The 18,553-nt window shown below is 35.8% G+C and overlaps 1 protein-coding gene across 1 annotated transcript; it reads right to left on the bottom strand.

Annotated features, from left to right (window-relative positions):
• Positions 1-608: 608 nt before the first annotated feature.
• LOC128861985 (uncharacterized) lies at positions 609-2,071 on the bottom strand. The gene is made up of 2 exons (XM_054100359.1): positions 1,535-2,071; positions 609-761 (listed from the first exon to the last, which is right to left on the bottom strand). The coding sequence occupies exons 1-2, from the start codon at positions 1,964-1,966 to the stop codon at positions 609-611; spliced, it is 585 nt and encodes a 194-aa protein (XP_053956334.1). The 5' UTR covers positions 1,967-2,071.
• Positions 2,072-18,553: the final 16,482 nt, after the last annotated feature.

The following is an 18,553-nucleotide window of genomic DNA, read 5'->3' as shown; positions in this document are numbered from 1 at the left end:
TTCCTTTCCTCAAAGGTGCCTTTCGACATAATTTGTACAAAATTTCATAAACAGTCTTGAAAAAGCATAATATTAATTTGCATACTGCAATATATCAAAAACTTCTCCACCGTTTGGAGTACTAATCTTTACTACAAAATCATTTTGTATTAACGAATAATATTAATTATTTTCTATTTTAACAGTAAAAAAATTTTATTTTAATTAAAAATTAACTTTTTTTCAAAAACTGCTTGTGTGATTTGTGTGTATGTTCACTGTATGCTGGACTGCCAAGCAGGTTAAGTGTGAATAATAGGCAGAGCAAAGATGGAAGTTGTAGGCTCTCCGATTTCTATATCTGTTGATTTGTTATTGTGTTGCTCACTACTCCATCGTATAACGGCAGAACAGCGCATGCCGGGTATTTGCTATTATATCTTCTTTTTCTTCTTTATTATAGGATTAAATTAATAGTTTTATACAAGAAATGCAATTTGTTTGGTTATAAATAAAAAATGAGTAAAAATAAGTGAATAAATATCAATTATCAATATAGCTGGATGTCCAAAACTTATTCTAGCGTTTGGGAGGGCGTCCAGATAGCCTCATAGTCACCGGCTTACCCGTTATTCTTGATTTAGCCAACCTATTGTCGGGCATGCGCAGCTCGATATTATTCCATTTTTTTCTTCGTCTTCGGCACCGATGCAGTGTGGGAAATGCCATCTTTCCTCGAATGAACTCGCAATTTCCTTCCATTTTTCTTCTGAGTTGGGAAACTGAAACAAACACGGAACAAAAAATGATAAAATAATTAAGTTTAAAGACGTTTTCTTAGTCCAATATTATTATAATGAAATCAGGTTTTCTTTTTTAAGGAATCCATCGATAATTCACTACCAGTTGAAGAAATTATGAATGCTGATGTTGAAGACTCTATATCAAAAACTGCAGATATTCAAGACGTATCAACAATACAAACAAAACTACCAATAATTTCAAGACCTGGTACTGGTAAAAGAAAGAAGATAAATGATGACCTAACAGCAGAAGTACTGACTACTGTGCGTGACCATTTCAAAACACCCCCGGAACAATTTGATCGTTATGATCTGTTAGGCAAAAGTATTGCCGTAAAGTTGAGAGGTCTTGAAAAACGGCAAGCCCTCATGGCGGAGAAAAAGATAGGTGACATACTGTTTGAGGCTGAAATGGGCTGTTTAAACACACAGTCAATTTATTATTCTAATTCATCAGCAAGTCATAGCCCTAATATTACCCCATGTCCCACACCGTCTCCAACATATGAGCAAGGTTCATTTGCACCTATACATAATGACGGAACTGGATACCCGTTCAATTCTCAGGATACAACATCCTCGTTTTTTTCTCAATTTAATTCTAATTCATAGATATATAATGTATATAGATATATAATATATTCAATGGATTCCTTAAAAAGTTAATATAAACCCTTTATAAAAAAAGTGTTTTTTTTTTATTTTTCTTGTTCTAGATGAAGATGGGTAATTTTAATTCATAAAATACGTACCTGAATATACTTCCGTAAAACTTTGTACAAGGCGTTACTCGTCTCTGGGATAATTTTTCCAAGAGATTGAGGTGATATTCTTGTCGAAAATTTGAGGCACTCATACGACCGTCCTGTTGCTAAGAATCTCAATGTAGCAGTTAATCTCTCGTGTGGAGATATTGCTTTTCTCATTACTGTATCTCTCTTTATAATTAACGGAGAATCCAGCGAGAGCAATTTTTGGTACACTGTTTCGGTTATGCGCAAGTAATTGAGGAAATCTAATGGTTCTTCACGTAATTCTCTCAATAAATTTATGTCTGAAGATTGATTTCGCCTTTGTAACCACTTTTTACACCATTGTTTACGCTTTTTCGATTTTTTTCTATTTTTTAACAAGATAAAAAGTAAAGCGAAATGGGCGATATCGTCTTGCTTCTTCGAATCCATTGCCAAAACTGAAGAATTGAACTGTATGTGTGTTTGCTTCAACAGTGTACAGTTTCAACTGACGGTTTAAACTGTTCAGTTTAAACTATCAGTTGAAACTGTATGTGTATGGCCGGCTTAACAATGTCTTGCAAGCCCCCCTAATGTCTTCGTTTCGCATAACATCTCTGCGAGTATGTCCGGTGATTGATCGCACTGTTGTCATCACTACCTTATTCATTGCTTGTTGTGTTGTAGTTGTGTCTGCTCGAGTTTCAACTGCATAGGTGAGTACTAGTCGGATGCATGTTTTATAAATTTGGACTTTGCCATTTGAGCTTAGATGATTATTTCGCCTCATTACATGGCGTAAGCGCGTGTTGTGCAAATTTGATTCCACCTGAGCTTAGTCATGTATTTTTTTATAGTTTTAACATACTAGGGTAATTTACAAATAACGTAACCGCTATTTTTTCACACATAATTGTACCTACATATGTCAGAATCCATATATGAAATTGAAATGAGATACTTGGGAGAAATTTGTTTTTGTTGAAAAATGTTTTTAACGAAGCCGCTTCATTGATTTAAGTGCCCCCCAATGGTTGGTTGAATAAGTCAATGTGAGTTTTGCGCGCGCTTGCATAGTAAACTAAATTGTCAGTTAGGGAATGACAGTTGAAGGAAATATGTATGTAGAGCTGGAGAGTGGGAGAGACATGAACGACTACAATGAAATGCAATATAGTAAAATGTTACTCACTTTTAATTTCCACTTCTGCATATCACCGGCGTCGGTAGTCGCAACGACAAAATGGCACCATTTAATTCATTTGCCATTTCTATCTACTCCAACAGCAGCTGTTGCTCTCGTTGTTGGCATTTTTGTTATTGGAGACCATCTCCGCCAAGTTGCGCATTTCATTGTCAACTACAGCAACGTTTGCGTAAACAAACGAATAAAAAGGCAAACAGTCAAATAACCAAAAAGAGAAATAACAATAAAAACAATAATAAAAATGCAAACAAACAGCTTTTGTGAGCCCAGAAATATGCAACAGTGAATGTCATTTGCATGCAATAACGAAAATAGCTATGCCAGTGAGGCAGTTACTTAACGCGTGTGAGTATTGGTGAAAAGTCGCAAACAAATAGCGTCCGCTTTTTTCTACTTCCTCTTCTGCAACGCTTTGTTTTACATTTTTCCTTCATTTTCCTTTTTTCTTCAGCCGTTAAGGGCACAAACTGAAACGAGTGCACCTGTGCTACCGAAAAATGTCAGGCGCGTGCAACATGTGATAGCAAACAAAAACGCAAGACAAAAAAAACTCAAAAATAAACAATAATACAGTCGAAATTCTAACGCAAAAATATTACTTTGTGATTCTGCTACGCTCGAGTATTTGACTCAATTTTTCTGTATTTCTGTTTTTTGTTTTTGCCTGCCACAGAACGGGTTTATCTCCCCGCGTTTGCTTTTGCAAATTCGCACAGCAACATGCACATCAAAGTAAATATTTGATTTTGAGTAGAAGCTGAAAAAATATATAGGTCGTTTGTTGCAAATTTTTGGATTTGCGCGCATACATATGTATCTGCATCTACGCCAGTAAGTATGCACGCACTCTTTCGCCTCCGCCTCCGACTGCACCATGCAACCGTACGTTAGCTTAGCAGCTGATGAATGTCGGTGGTTGAATAGCAGATTGGGGACTCCGGTTTTTTCATGCTTTCATGTCGAATTGCCAATGTAGCTGATTGGCGCAGCCCCTAATAAAAATTCCTCCACACGCACAAGCATTTGTGGTACACACACAAGCGCACGCTTCGGAAATTTGGGTTCATACATAGCCCTACATGGCAGGAAATGATTTTATTGCAGCGACAGTTTTTGTTTGCCGCTAATTCGAGAGTTTTTTTTTTACATATTTTCCAGTATTCGTTTTTACGTACATATTTCAGAAAAACTTATATGCGTGTTTGTGTGGACTTTGAAGAATTTTCAAAATCACTGCCGTTTAGAAAACAAAATATTTGCTTTGCTTAAAATATTCAACTGGATTCATGTTTTTAAAGTACTGTCTGTCACCCATTTACTCAGACAGAGTTATTCAATAGGCGAGCCCTAATTTGAAACTAATGCAAAAACAGCAAAGTGTCTGAAAACTACACTAAGTTTCAAGCAAAAAATGTGCTTAAATACGCAGTTAAATTAAATACAGCACTCACAACTTAATGACGAAATGTTGTGCATCCTTTCTTTGAGGGTGCTTAAATCTTATTATTTACGAGGTGTGTTAAAAAAGTATAGCGAATTTTGTATTTACGTAGGTTACCTGTATTGAATTTCGATTTTTTTGTGGCGATATGTTGGTACTCATGTCTCTCACTCATGGCGACGAGTTCGGCCATTTTGAATGTTCAGTTAATTGTTGACAGCTGCTTTGCTTGCACGTGTTTCGGCTCGTCCTCGACTTTCACCTACTCAAAAAGATGGATCAAAGAACCTGTATCAAATTTTGTGTGAAAAACGAAATTAAGTGCGCGGAAGCATTCCAAATGTTGACTGTGTCATACGTAGAAGCTACTTTGGACCAAAGCCGACAAAATGTTCTCAGAAGGCCGAGAAGATGGGAACGATGAAAAGCGTGCCGGTCGCCCGAGCACTTCAACAACAGACGAAAATTGAAGACGATTGATGAAGTGAAGAAAATGGTAATGACCAATCGTCGAATCACCGTTAGAGAAGTCGATAAGGACCTAGACATATCGATTGGCTCGTGCCATTAGATTTTTTTCAATGATTTGGGCATGAGACGGGTCGCCGCAAAATTCGTACCAAAATTACTCAATTTCGACCAAAAGCAGCATCGCATGAACATTGCTAATGAGATGTTGACTCTTTCCGACGGCCCCAATTTGCTCCAGAGGGTCATAACTGGTGATAAATCGTGGATTTATGGTTATGACGTGGGAACCAAAGCTCAATGATCTCAATGGAAACTGCCGCACAAACCAAGATCGAAAAAAGTGCGCCAAGTTCGCTCGAATGTAAACGTTTTGCTTACCGTTTTCTACGATTGCAGGAGCGTTGTGCATCATGAGTTCTTGTCATAGGGTAAAACGGTTAACAAGGAATATTACCTGCAAGTTATGCGCAGTTTGCGCGAAGCAATCCGCCAGAAACTCGCGGATTTGTGGAAGAACAAAAATTGGCTCTTGCATCACGATCACGCCCCTGCTCACACATTGTTGTTTGTGCGCGACTTTTTGACCAAAAACAACACACTAATGATGCCACAGCCATCGTATTCCAGAGATCTGGCCCCCTGTGACTTTTCCTTGTTCCCGACGTTAAAGAGACCCATGAAAGGACGATGGTACGCTACGAGTGACGAGATAAAGACGGAATCGAAGGAGAAGCTGAACAAGATAAAAAAATGATTTTGTGAAGCGCTTCGAAGAATGGAAAAAACGTTTCCACAAGTGCATAATATCTCATGGGGATTACTTTGAAGGGGACAAAATAGATATTAATGAATAAATGAATAATTTTTGAGAAAACACAAAATTCGCGATACTAACACACCTCGTATATAGGGAAAATAATATTATTAAATACTACCAAATATACGGCATATGCTGCTCTGATGCTAAAGCGAAGTGTTTTACTCAGCATCAATTTATTGGTTTTTCATCTCCTGTAAAAAAAGCAAAATCATAGATTTCCAACACGACGGATTTCCGGGATTTAGTCCACATACCAGTAAAGATTCATCTTGTGTTTACTTGTTATCATAGAGAAAGCAGGGCAAACCCTGGAACTCAAATGCCACATTGATGAGGATTATAGAAATTCTTCAAATCAAAGCATCATTTTCTGTCTATTTACCATTAAGTATTTTCGTGTCGATAATGTCTGGTCACAGTTTTTTTATTGCAATTCTAGTTCCAGTATATATAACATTCATTACCATTATTGTCATCACAGTTCGTTGTGAACCATTGCCTCCGTTACGATTCGCCTCCAAATCCCTCGGTCTTCAGCTTTTCTTTTGACATCAGATATGTCCATAGTTGATATGTCTGCTTCTACGTCATCTCACCATCATCTGTCGTCTTGTGTTTCGAAGATCTTTTTTAAAGTTCTGTAGTTGCCCATTCGCAAAATATGATCCTACCATCGATTCATTTCCGCTTTAACATTTCCGATAACATTTGCAAATCTGATGTCATTGTCCCGAAAGGGGTAGGTAGTATCATCAGTCAAAAATTCGGTATTATAATTATTAACTTTCTTCTACACTCATAACAGTATCAATCGATTCCTGCGTACATGTGTCTGTTTGTAGCGGGCGCCGTATACGAATGGGTTGATGCGTGACTACCTTTCGGCAGTGATCATTTCAGCAAATGATTATTAATATTATGAGAAAATTTAACACTGCGAAATGGGAAATCTATTGCGACCCCAAAAGATAAAAAAAAAGTGTTTTTTGACAGAAATAGCCCCTCGGCTGGCAATGGGGGTTTTTCCGAGTGTATTTCGTAATAAAAAAGGTCCTCCTAAAAAAAATCATCTGCCATTCAGAGGCAGAGGAATCAATCGATTCATTCACCAAAGTAGTCGCCACAGCCAAGGCTTTAAACATTTTGTGCCGCAAGGCACTCGAGATCATCGAGTATTGTACGTCTTTGTATACAACAGTTGAACAGCGATCGAAGTTGATTTGATAATTGTTTAAGTTGTGTTATTGATTGAGATAATCGTAGTTATCATGAGAAGGTGAATGGAATTCGTTACTGAACGTGTGGGTACTAATGGGGAATGCACGTTTTGGGTCACTAAAGATAGCCAGCCAGTTCGACAGTAAATGGTGCCGGATTTGCCGATTTTTCAAAGTTCTTAATTAATATCGGCGCAAACTACGGCAAACAGGTCGGCGATTTCTCGAAACGCGAAAAAGTATGCAGAGGGAAAAAAGAACTAAGTGAAGAAATAAGGGTTTTAAACCTTTTGTAGCACAAGCCACTCCAGACCTTCGAGTATTGTTTGACTTTGCATGCACTGGTTGAACAGCTCTTGGTTGTCTTGTTATTCTTCGTATGCATACTTGCCGAGCTTCCGCCACGACGGAGACACAAAAATACAAATCAGTAATCAAGGCGGCCGCCGTAGCCGAATGGATTGTTGCCTGATTACCATTCGGAATTCAGAGTGAGAACGTAGGTTCGAATCTCGGTGAACGACTAAAATTAAGAAAAACATTTTTCTAATAGCGGTCGCCTCTCGGCAGGCAATGGCAAACCTCCGAGTGTAATTCTGCCATGAAAAAGCTCCTCATAAAAATATTGCCATTCGGAGTCGGCTTGAAACTGTAGGTCCCTCCATTTGTGGAACAACATCAAGACGCACACCACAAATAGGAGGAGGAGCTCGGCCAAACACCCAAAGAGAGTGTACGCGCCAATTATATACATATATACATATATATATAATCATGCATAGCTGGCGACGGTTGCGTTTACTTGAAGCAAATTTAGAGGATGATGTACGAGACGGCTAGGGACTACTCGATGCCGGTTTCTGGGATGTGTGTACGCGCTTACAGTACGTTTTGCATACAAAAAATTATACATATCGAATAATTTAATATAATTCTTTTCGTACCTCATGTAGAGTTTTCTATTATGCAGAATTTCCACATAAGAAGAAATTGCATTCAAGAAATATTCTATGGGAAATGTCTATGTATCTTTCTTATAAGAAATAAGTAATATATTCCTATGTATTTACATTACCGACCTATAATTCTACTTAGATACAAAATGCGTATGGATTAAATCTCGAACGCAGTACGAATACGTAAAGGCTCAATTTCGGAACATAAATAATAATCTTAATATTTGCACTTCAAGGTCACTTAACAGAACACGAATGTAAAGGTAACCCTCACCAAATGAGAAAAACAGCTGCGCTCAGTGATCAACAGTAACAACAACGCTGCCATGATTGCTATCAGTGATCAACCTTTGCCGCTGGATTTTCTCCTCAATTATTTATTTATTTATTTATTATTCACTAATGTCTAAGAAAAATTCAGAACAGACATTTAAGAGATTAATTCACAACTACAATGCAAGTATTTTCGAATATTTAAAATTAAAAAGTGTAGTAAAATTGAATTATCAACATAAGGAACCATTAAATTTTTAAAAATTATATACAAGTTGAAACAGAATATTAACGAACTCACAACACTGCACAACAGCATGAGGATTGGGTTGCGACAAATGATATTAGTCCAATTTTTTATGAAGATTTCAAATCTGTAACTAAAATTTCAGTATCAGCTGTTGTTAAAAAAATATGACACACAAGTCCTTTTATAAAGAAACACTTATATTTAAAGATAATCATAATTTATTTAGTTTATAAGTTGAATAAAAAATTCCTTTGCTTGATTTTTTTTCTGAAGCTGAGGGCAGAGAGCGGTTCTGAATGCTCCAACAATAGTCAGTCATCATGTGCGCGGTCCTGGTGGAACCGCTCTCCTTGTTTTTCACTTAGATTAGGTTATGAAGAAAGTGTAACTTGATGCTCGTGACTTTACTTACTCACTCGTTTTTCGACGTGTTGGGAATAATCAGAACTTTTTTTATTTCCCAAAAACTTTGAACAACCCAAAAAAACTCATTCCATGACTTTTTCTCGAACGTCCGTAAAATTTGAGTCTGTTGTTAAAGGTCTTATCTGTGGGCCATCAAAAACTCCCGCCTTCATCTTTTCTGCATTTAGTTTTTGAAACTTTTTTGATAGAAAAAGAAAATAATTTCCGTTTTTGTCCTAGTTGTACGTGTAACGGGGGTAAAATTATAAGATCCCTTGATACTAGAAGTGGGTTGATCACGTTTTGTGTACCGGGAACTAGCACTTCCCGAGAAGTTCAATCTTTTTTAATCCAATGTTGTGTTTTAGTTCTACTGTCTCACAAACAAAGAAAACAGAGATACTTTGTGTAACAACTTTGTTTTCCTAGGAGGAAGTTTCCCATTTCGTGAGCCTGTTGTGTTCCACATATAATATTTAATTTTATCTAAAACCAGGGCAACAGTTGTATATTCTTTTTTTTTAGTAGAATGTGCAATAGGCAACGACCCAAATTTATTCCCACTGTGCAAGATAACTCAATTTAGACTCTGTTTTGATGAGTCTATAAATAAACGCCACTCATTAGAAACGTAATTTTGTAATCCCATTATAGCCATTAATCCAGGTATATCTTTACAAAGTACAAATTTATCTTCTTCAACAAAATATTTCAAAAGATTTTGTTCTCTTGTGCGGTAATAAGAAATTTTAGTTTCCTTTGCTACTAAGCTTTTTTTCTTTTATCCTAGAAGCCAGAAGCTCAGAAGCAGTCTTCGATAGGCCCAAATCTCTGATAAGCTCCTTTAAATCATCTTGGTTGAATGGTCTTCGCGTTTCCAGGTCATTTTCAAAGTCACTTACCCTAGAGGCCCTACAGGCAATGCATAGGTTCCTCCTGTGATGGACCAGCTCAAGGTTCAGGTGATATCTTGGGGCTTAAAACAAGTATATATGCCGACCGTATGCAAGGATATTCCTATTTGACTCGATTTTTCCGATTAATGTCAGTTATGTTAACCAAACAACAGTCGTCGTGGTGGTTCGCGGGTTCCTTCCAGACCGTAGCAGTTTCGTACCTAAATCTAATTCTTTTCTTATTTATCCGCAAACTTAGAAACTCAACGCATATTTTGCATTCCTTTTGAGGAATCCAAGGCTTATTTTTGATTTCCATCGGGTGACCAAAGTAATTTTTGTAAGCCTTAATTACGAACGAGGTCACATTTAATCGATATTCTTTAAAAATGTACACACCGCAAATGAAACAATATTAATTCGGGTCATTTACACAAACTCGACGATGTCATGTCAAATTATAATGATAAAAGCATTTAAGTACCACTATTGAGGTAACATGGAAAGAGTTGAGGGCCTTCCTTTTTTTTTAGTCAGGAGGTGTAAATCAAAATGTCAGAAACGTGATCAAAGGTAGCCTCACATCAATGGAATGTGGGGCATACTCCCACTAACACTATAACATTCCTCCTCCTTAGCTGATTTCCCGCCGCGTTAGTAAAGGGTGATAATTTAACAGCCATAGGAAAGTTTTTCAAAAACCACAGAAAAATGCATAAACGCAGTCCATATAATTTAATGTTTGAAGATTATTTCATGCAAATGTTGACCGGGACTGCGCTTCAAATCGTCCAATTTTGGCATACTCTTTCCAATGTTTCGGCCAGTATCTCACTCTACGTAATCGTAGTCGTAATCGGCTTGATATCCAATAATGTAAATTTAATTATACATTTAGTCACAATAACTCGAATAGCCGCTTCAGTGGGTCGATTAAACTGATCATAAAATGGAAGAAGCGCGCGATAAACTTTCTTAACAGAACATAATAAAATTTATAATAAAATTCAACGATTTGCAAGCGTTGTTCGTTTGTAAGGCGATTCATGGTTAAATTATAGACCAAACTGAAGATGTTTGACAGTGAAACAAAACACGAAACGTGCGTCAGCTGTTTAAACCAACTGTTTAAAAAGATAATAGCTAAAAAATCACCCGTTATTTCTTCAAACTGGAGCGGCGTTCATGTCTATTGACACAACAAGTTCCTGCGTCGAGGTTCCGCTCCTGTGGGTGTATAAATGCTTTACGACATCGTGAGTATTCATTCTTCCCACTGCTTTCGAAAGCGGTTGTGGGGGGGAATGAAAAATAGAAGAATGTTAATGGTCCGATACTCACAAATTATTGTCTTTTCTTCGATTTGGTACTGTTGTGAGTGTTTTATTCAAGCATTTGTATCTGTCGTCGGTTTGTCTAAAACAGTTCATCTCCACCGCATAACTGCTGGCAAATGTGCTTACAAAACTTAATAATAAACGAACTATAATTTACAAGAATACGATTTTTTTCTCCTTTTCCCTTCTTCTTTTTTTCCTCAAAACTGTCGAATTATGACTTAGCTAGATTAAGTACATTACGTAAAAAATAATCTGGCTGGCATTGGTACCTAATTAATTAAATATTATAATAGTATTGAATACTTAACCTATCTTTCTGCTTCTACTGTTGCTGTCGCTGCTGTTGCAACTGCTGCTGTCGTTTCTGGGTTTTCCTCTCCCAGTCAATGTGGTTGAGCCTTGTCACGACTGTAGCCGCGAACATTTTTACGACGTCCCATTTAGTGCTGGTCGAGCACATATCCTGGACAAATCTTGTGTTAGATGGCAGGTGATCGAATGCTCTCCAGCACTGCTCGTTCTTCACTGAAACGTTTGCAGCTCTATCGCATAGATGACCACTGGTATTTTTCTAGCAATTGATTCCTGACTGGTTATCAGTAAGGTTAGTTATGCTTCTGTTGTTTTAGCTGCTTTCAAAACTGAAATGAAAAAATCTTTTTACAGCGTGGAAATACACTTGTAACCCTACCTAGCACTTCCAAGTATTCTTTTTCCGGCAACTTTACGTGAAGTTTTTTACACGACTGGAGCGACCTACAGTTTTATGCCGCCTCCGAGTGGCAGATGGATTTTATTACAAGAATTTTCATGATAGAAATACATTCAAAGGTTTGCCGTAGATTCGAGTCCGTGTACTTTCGAATGGTAGTCACGCGCCAACGCATTTCTCTGAGATGACTTTTCTAAGACAGCCATAGTTATTTTTGAAAATCATCAAGGACGGATAACTTTTACAAATGATGTGAGGTTGTTCCTAAACGTGCTTTCAAAACTAGAGTAAATGTGACAAAACGGAAGGCATCATTTAATTTAGAAGATCCCAGTGATTTATTTGTTTATTTATTTATACAAGCTTACACAATGTTAATTAACATATGTACAACTTGAAACATGCAGCGCTAGCTCCCAGTGATGTAAAATCAACTACTATTGTTTTTTTTTTAAGAAAAGGAAAAATAATAATTTTTTTCGAAAATTCTAACTCTACTTCACTTTAAGAATATTAGCTGAAATATTACCGAAACCCCGAGATCAGCACCCGCTAATATTTACAGAGTTGCTGGCACTAAGACTGTGCATATAATATCAAACAATATTTATTTAGAAAGCGAAATTAATAAAGTAAAATACGAAAATTGAGAAAAAATACACCAACAACAGTTTGGTTTGAAAGTAAAAACACCTAACCTGTGACATTTTTTTTTCCAGAGTGAAATAATATCATTTGTAACTGCTGGCAATGACTCTGGTATCACCAGGAAGCTGCAAATAAAACAAGCTCTTATATTAGCACATATTTCTATATTATCAGGTCAGTCCATAAGTTCGTGCGTTTTTAAAAGGTGGTTTTAAAATTAATAAAAAAGATGTTTAAAGTATTTATTAATCAACTAGCGCACCCGACAGACTTCGTTCTGTCAAATAGATTTTGAATGTGGGAGTTTATATTTCGACCTTAAGACGTTTTTACTCTGCTGACCCTCACACGCCGCGCTATCATCATGGTACCGCTTCTGTTCAGGAGAATTAAAGAAAAGTGTCAGCTCGGGTGACCTAAGTATCTTCGCTTCCACGAACTTTGGACCCTTTTGGGACCCACTAAAAACCCCGACTGGAATGTTTGCCAGAGGGCTTTAAATTAAGAGGGGAACTTAAGGTTCAAACCTGATTGAAAAATAATCTAAAGGGATAGTGGGAACCTAAAGGTGACAAATATTTATAAAGTGGGTGCTTCAATGGCAAAACATAGAGATATTTAATTATTTTTTATTTATTATTATTATTAACATAGGGTTAATAACCGATATAATAAAGAATAATGAAATAAAACGTATATCAGTAGTTTCTGTAATCGCTTTATTATAAATCAAGTGAATCGTAATTATTAGCAAAAATCTGTTTTATTTTTATTGTAGTGCTTTATGATATACAATGTTTTTTGTTTGATTACCTGGTGAGTATACAAACAAATCTGATGGTTTTCCAACACGGGAACAGGCAACATACAATTGACCATGTGAGAAACATGGATTTTCTAGATTAATTAATAATGTTTATCTTTTGGTATTCTTAAAATATGTTTGGATTTGTTCAGCCCTGCTTGATTATTCCTAGAATTTACTTACCTATTTTTATTTATTATTTGTGAATGAAATCATTCTTTAACTCGTTCTGAAACTAAAACAAAAGAAAAAATATTGCGAGGCTAATCAAATCTGTAGCACTTACATTTGTTGACTTTTCAATTTGGTCGGGTTCATGATATTATCACTTTTGTGTGAACGCATTAGGTCCTCTAACGCGAACACGCACACACCTGAACGCGCAATGTTTGTATGGGAAAAAGGAAAGGGCTGTTTTAGGGTTTTCCCGGAAATTATTCGCATTTTTCTCGCCGCAAAAACCATCCCTGGACTTCCAGGAACATTTTAAAAAAATAATTTTTAAGATTGGTCCATGCGTTGTTGAGTTATGCGCTTACCAACACATTCAGCGATTCTTTTTTATATTATACTATAGATAATGTATTTTCCTTCATTATTTACAATGTCTTCTCAACGTTTAGGCAAATTTTTAATTCCCTGCTCAAAAACTTTTTTGTCCTTGGAGCCAAAATACGCTTCGATATCCCTTTTTATAGCTTCTTCTGAGGATTAGGTCTTGTCACTCATATGGGATTGAAGCCCACGGAAAAGGTGATAATCACAGCAGTTATCGTATGGTTTGGTTCCAGAAGTTCATAATAAACAATACCGGCCATATCCCACCAAATAGACAGTAGAATCTTCTTGTGGTGAAGGCCATCTCTAGGGGTCGGTTCTGGTGTTTCATCTTTATCTAACTATTGGCGTTTGCGAGCAGGATTATTGCAAAGGACCCATTTTTCATCACCAGTAACGATACGGTTCAAAAAACTTTCAGTTTCAAGCCGAGAACACACATTCACTCTTTGCTAAAGGTTGGCGACGGAAAGTTTATGCGGAACCCATTTTCCCAGCTTTGAAACCTTTCCCAAATGAACCAGGTGCCTGTGAACTGTTCCATGCGATGAATTTCACCTCTGAGCTATCATATCGACTGTCAACTTTGGCTCAGCTTCCACGAGTTCGAGCAAGGCGTCGGAGTTAAAAACTTCAGGACGACCAGCGCGCGGGGCATCCTCCACGTCGCAGTTACCACTTAGTCCACGCAGTCCTTACACTCACGGTACCCTCTCCGTGAACAGTGTTTATTTCTGCAGCAGCAGTTGTTGCATTTTTACTACTTTTATAAAAAAAAATATAAAATATTATTTGCACGTGCTTCTATCCGCGATTTAAATCACTTGTTGAATGCAATATATCAAATATAATGATATATGAATATATCAAAGAAAATATAAATAGTTCCGTCATATTCTGCGAATAATTTTTTGTGTGCAAAAATCGTACAAAATTGAAAATATGGGTAAAATACCCACGAACTTATGGACTGACCTGATACATTCGTCACAAATTTTGTGCAATGAAATGTGCACAGGTATAAATGTACATACTTATATATACTACACATACTTACATGTGTAAATATTGGAAATCAAATTGAATCAATTGAAATTGAAGAAGTAAGAATTATTGAAGCAGGAGTGAAAAGTCATTTGCATTATTTTACTTATTTCTTGCTAATGAAATTGAATTTGAAGAATACCAGTTGCTCACTTCTCATAGGATTTTTCAAGCTCGAGCTTCTTCTTTAAATTCAAATTAAACACATTTTTATTTTTAATGGAATTCCATTATTTTATTAAAGGTATGAATAACTATTTTTCCGAAGGTGAAAGATTATGTAGTAATGACTGGATATATTTAAAATTTTATGAGATTGCCAGCTTTCACAGGTTTCTCATTTTTGTGGTAAAAATTAATTATTTTTGTGCGATTCTTAAGTTAAATTCGACTCCTTTTATCCAAAAGTTGTATTTGTTACTTAAGAAATGAGACTGTATGTGTAAGACTTTTAAGCCTTTTAGAATTAATCTCTGTTGGAAGTTACAAGATTCGAAATCAATTATTTTTTTACAAAGCGAACTTAAAACTAAAAATTTATAAAATCGTATTATTTAAATTTAAGTGTGTTAAAAATGAAATGTTATTTATCAGAAATTATAGGCTTTCTAAATGAAATATTTTAAACGAACTCTGACAGCTGTGATAATTTTTTGTAATAATTTTTTGTTCGTTCGCATTTGTAATAATTTTTTGTTCGTTTGTTTGTTTGTTGGTTTAATTATTGTAAAAGTACAAAGAAATGAAAAACACCAGAAATATAATAATATTCAAAGGGAAATAACATTTTGATATAATTGCTTCGATAAGTATATATATATAATATATATTTCTATAATATATTTATATATATATATATATAATTGGCGCACACACCCTTTTTGGGTATTTGAACGAGCTCCTCATCCTATTTGCGGCGAGCGTCTTCATGTTGTTCCACAAATGGAGGGACCCAAAAGGAGGTTTGCCAATACCTGCCAAGGGGCGACCGCTAATAGAAAAAAGGTAAAGGTGGTAAAGATGAAAAATCTAAAGACAAAGTCGGAAAATCAAAACTCTCACTGATTTCGGGTTAAAAAATGAATTGAGATTCATAATCGTTTGTGAAGAATTACAATTAAATTGATTTTATTCAAGAAGTTTTTCAAATAGGGTTGCTGAATTAACTAAATTCATTAAATCCACAGGTTGGTGCAGAGAAGAGTCAGGAGTATAAAGGATGAGCTCCAGTGCTATCACAATGGGCCTATTCGGGCCTAAGTGTGTCGGATGATAGCCACTCAGTATACCCCAACCTAAATCTATCGCAATGGTTAGCACTCAAAATTGCTACAGATTTCGTTCTTTCTAAAGCGATAAGCTTAAACCAACTTATAACTTTGCGGCAAATGAGCATTAAAAAATAAATAATTATTAACGAAAGCTATATTTCGTAAACAAAAGCTGCCACCAGTTATTTGAGGGTATATTTAGGATCAGCGACGACAAATTAGTAAATAAACCTTAGTCATCAGGGAAAAGTTACAATTCTGTTGGGCAGTGTAATATATGAAAATAAAATAACAAACATTTTCGAAGCATTATTTTGATTTGTTACAAAGAAAGTACAATAACTTTTTAAATGCATTTGAAATCACTGTTTGGCCCCAGAAAGGTCCAAGTCCAAAAAGGTTGAAAGGGTGAAAAGTCTAGCGAGTAGCACATTAGCTTTATAATCTCCTACTGAAGCCAATGCGAAAAATCTTAAAACGGCGAAAATTTCTGCAAGGAACATTAAACTGTTTTATTTCTAAAAGATCCGGGCAGTCAATTTTGCCATTTACGGGACCAAAGATAAATGATACCTGAAAAGTGCCTCCCTCACTGGCTAAAGACTAATCAATCGACAGCGAGATTCGTATGATGGAATCGGGTCTGAGAAATTGAGTAAAGGGAGTGCAAAATGCACAACAATTTTTTGCAGCCTCTCCACTCGATTTATATGGACTGCATGATAAGTAAATAATAATAATGGATAAGTACATGGGTCAGTGAATCGCGAAGAGTGACGTGATCGAAATGAGCCTTGAAAAAAGACATAAATCTTTAATCACATCTGACGAAGCAAGAATTGTATAACTAATATACATTTTTAAGCTTAAGAAACGCGATTTTATGACATTTTTCAATATTAACAAAAAAACGGTTCATAAGACACCACAAAAATAAATTATCCAGCTCAGACTGTAAGACGGTAGAGTCACTTGAATTTCTTATTTCATTAAGAACTCTTAGATCACCCGCGTAGAGAAGAAATTCAGCCGAGAATAAACATGAACAGATCTCTTCAATAAACAAAGTAAATAACAGAAATCCTAAAATGCTGTACTGAAGTACACCAGATATGGCAATAAACTTTTTTGAAGAAAACCCATCGATGACTTCTAAGCTGCTCCTTTTTATTAAATAAGACCGAATACAATCTAGGAAGGTCGAACGAAAACCAAGCCAGCCAACGTTATTAAAATCGTATGGAATGTTTTATTGAAGGCCTTTAAGAAGTCCGTGTAGATCGAGTCAGTTTGGTATTCACTCTGAAAGCTTGCGTGGAAATGTTCAGAAAAAACTAACAGGTTAGATAACATAGATCTAGCAACTACAAAACTATGCTGGCTAGGACTAATATGACGTTTTAAGCCAAAAAATGTAAGTCGCCTTGGCAAACACATTCAAAGTGCTTAAAAACTGCAGATAATTGAGAAATTGGTCTCTAATTGGCAATATCGATTTGTCTCAACAACAGTTTCAAATAATTCTTCAAATGTTAACAATTTCGTAATAGGTCCATAACTTTTGACTTTATACTTATTCCCACTTTCAAAGGTTGGAGTTATAGGAACCCTCTTCCACACATATAGAAATAATTCAACAGAGAGCGATTTATTAAAAATTAACAGCGGTTTTTGGGAAGACTAAGTGAAAGACTGTCAGCATCGATTATGGATGAGGGTCTCAGGGTTGCAATCACTTCTTGAGCGTCATCTTCTGTCACGTATAATGCGCCAAAGGAGTATCAGAAAAACCTGAATACCTTAGATCTACATCTGAATTGCTTTCAAATTTTGCACTACAAACTTTTCAATATGTGTGTTAAAAACTTGACTTCCATATAATTTGATATGAATTTGAATGATAATTTGAATTTTGGCATTCTTAATAATTTTTTTTTCTTTTAATTTTTCTCAATATGAGAACTTATACTAAGGCATTCCTGAAGCACACACGAACAAATCACTTGTTGTTGTACAATTTCATGCTCATGGTTTTTATAATTTCTCAACAAATTGCAATTTGTAAATTCAAAAACTATTTTTCATACTTTTCTAAGTTCGGATGCAAATAATTTTGCTTCAAATATTAACATTGAGTCTAAAATTACCATTATTTTTTTGCCTTGTTGGTATTTGTTTTGCTCAAAATGTAGTATTTCATAGCATAAATTTTAGGCTTTTAATCAAAATAAAGCAATATTTTCAGTAATTGCACACATTCAGGAAAATATTGCTTTTAATGTGAAATAAATCCAACATTTTTGTTACTTAAAATACACAATTTTCTTAGAAACGGCTTTCGAAATAATTGTAAAGCAAGAAAATTACATAAAAATCATCTTTTTCTACAAAGATTGCATGCACTCGAAAAAATACAAATTAATTCCTGCATACCCTGCGAGAAAAGTCTTCGCTATAAATGTACAGAGGAAAGGTCTTCGTGGATGAAGATGTACTTATTTACTCAGTAGAAATGTCAATCCCGAAAATTCAGGATTTTTAAAAAAATCCCTTTTTATAGCAAAACAAGTAGCATTGAATTTAATGAATAAATGAAATAAAATGAGGTTTGCACTTTGACCTCAGGGTCTTTTGTGACCTCTGCCTAACACAGTACCTCGTCGAACCCCAGTGCCCTTAATAAAACTAAGATAGACCTAAGCGTATTTGCCTCTCATCCGGTC

Source organism: Anastrepha ludens, chromosome 4, assembly GCF_028408465.1.
Source record: "Anastrepha ludens isolate Willacy chromosome 4, idAnaLude1.1, whole genome shotgun sequence".
NCBI lineage: Eukaryota > Metazoa > Arthropoda > Insecta > Diptera > Tephritidae > Anastrepha > Anastrepha ludens.
The sequence above is the reverse complement of the archived record's forward strand: the minus strand, read 5'-3'. Positions and strand labels throughout refer to the sequence as shown.

Coding starts and splice junctions, on each gene's coding strand:
- LOC128861985 (XM_054100359.1), bottom strand. CDS start 1,966: ATGGATTCGAAGAAGCAAGACGATATCGCCCATTTCGCTTTACTTTTT. Junction 762..1,534: donor TTTTACGGAAGTATATTCAG/GTACGTATTTTA, acceptor TGTTTGTTTCAG/TTTCCCAACTCAGAAGAAAA.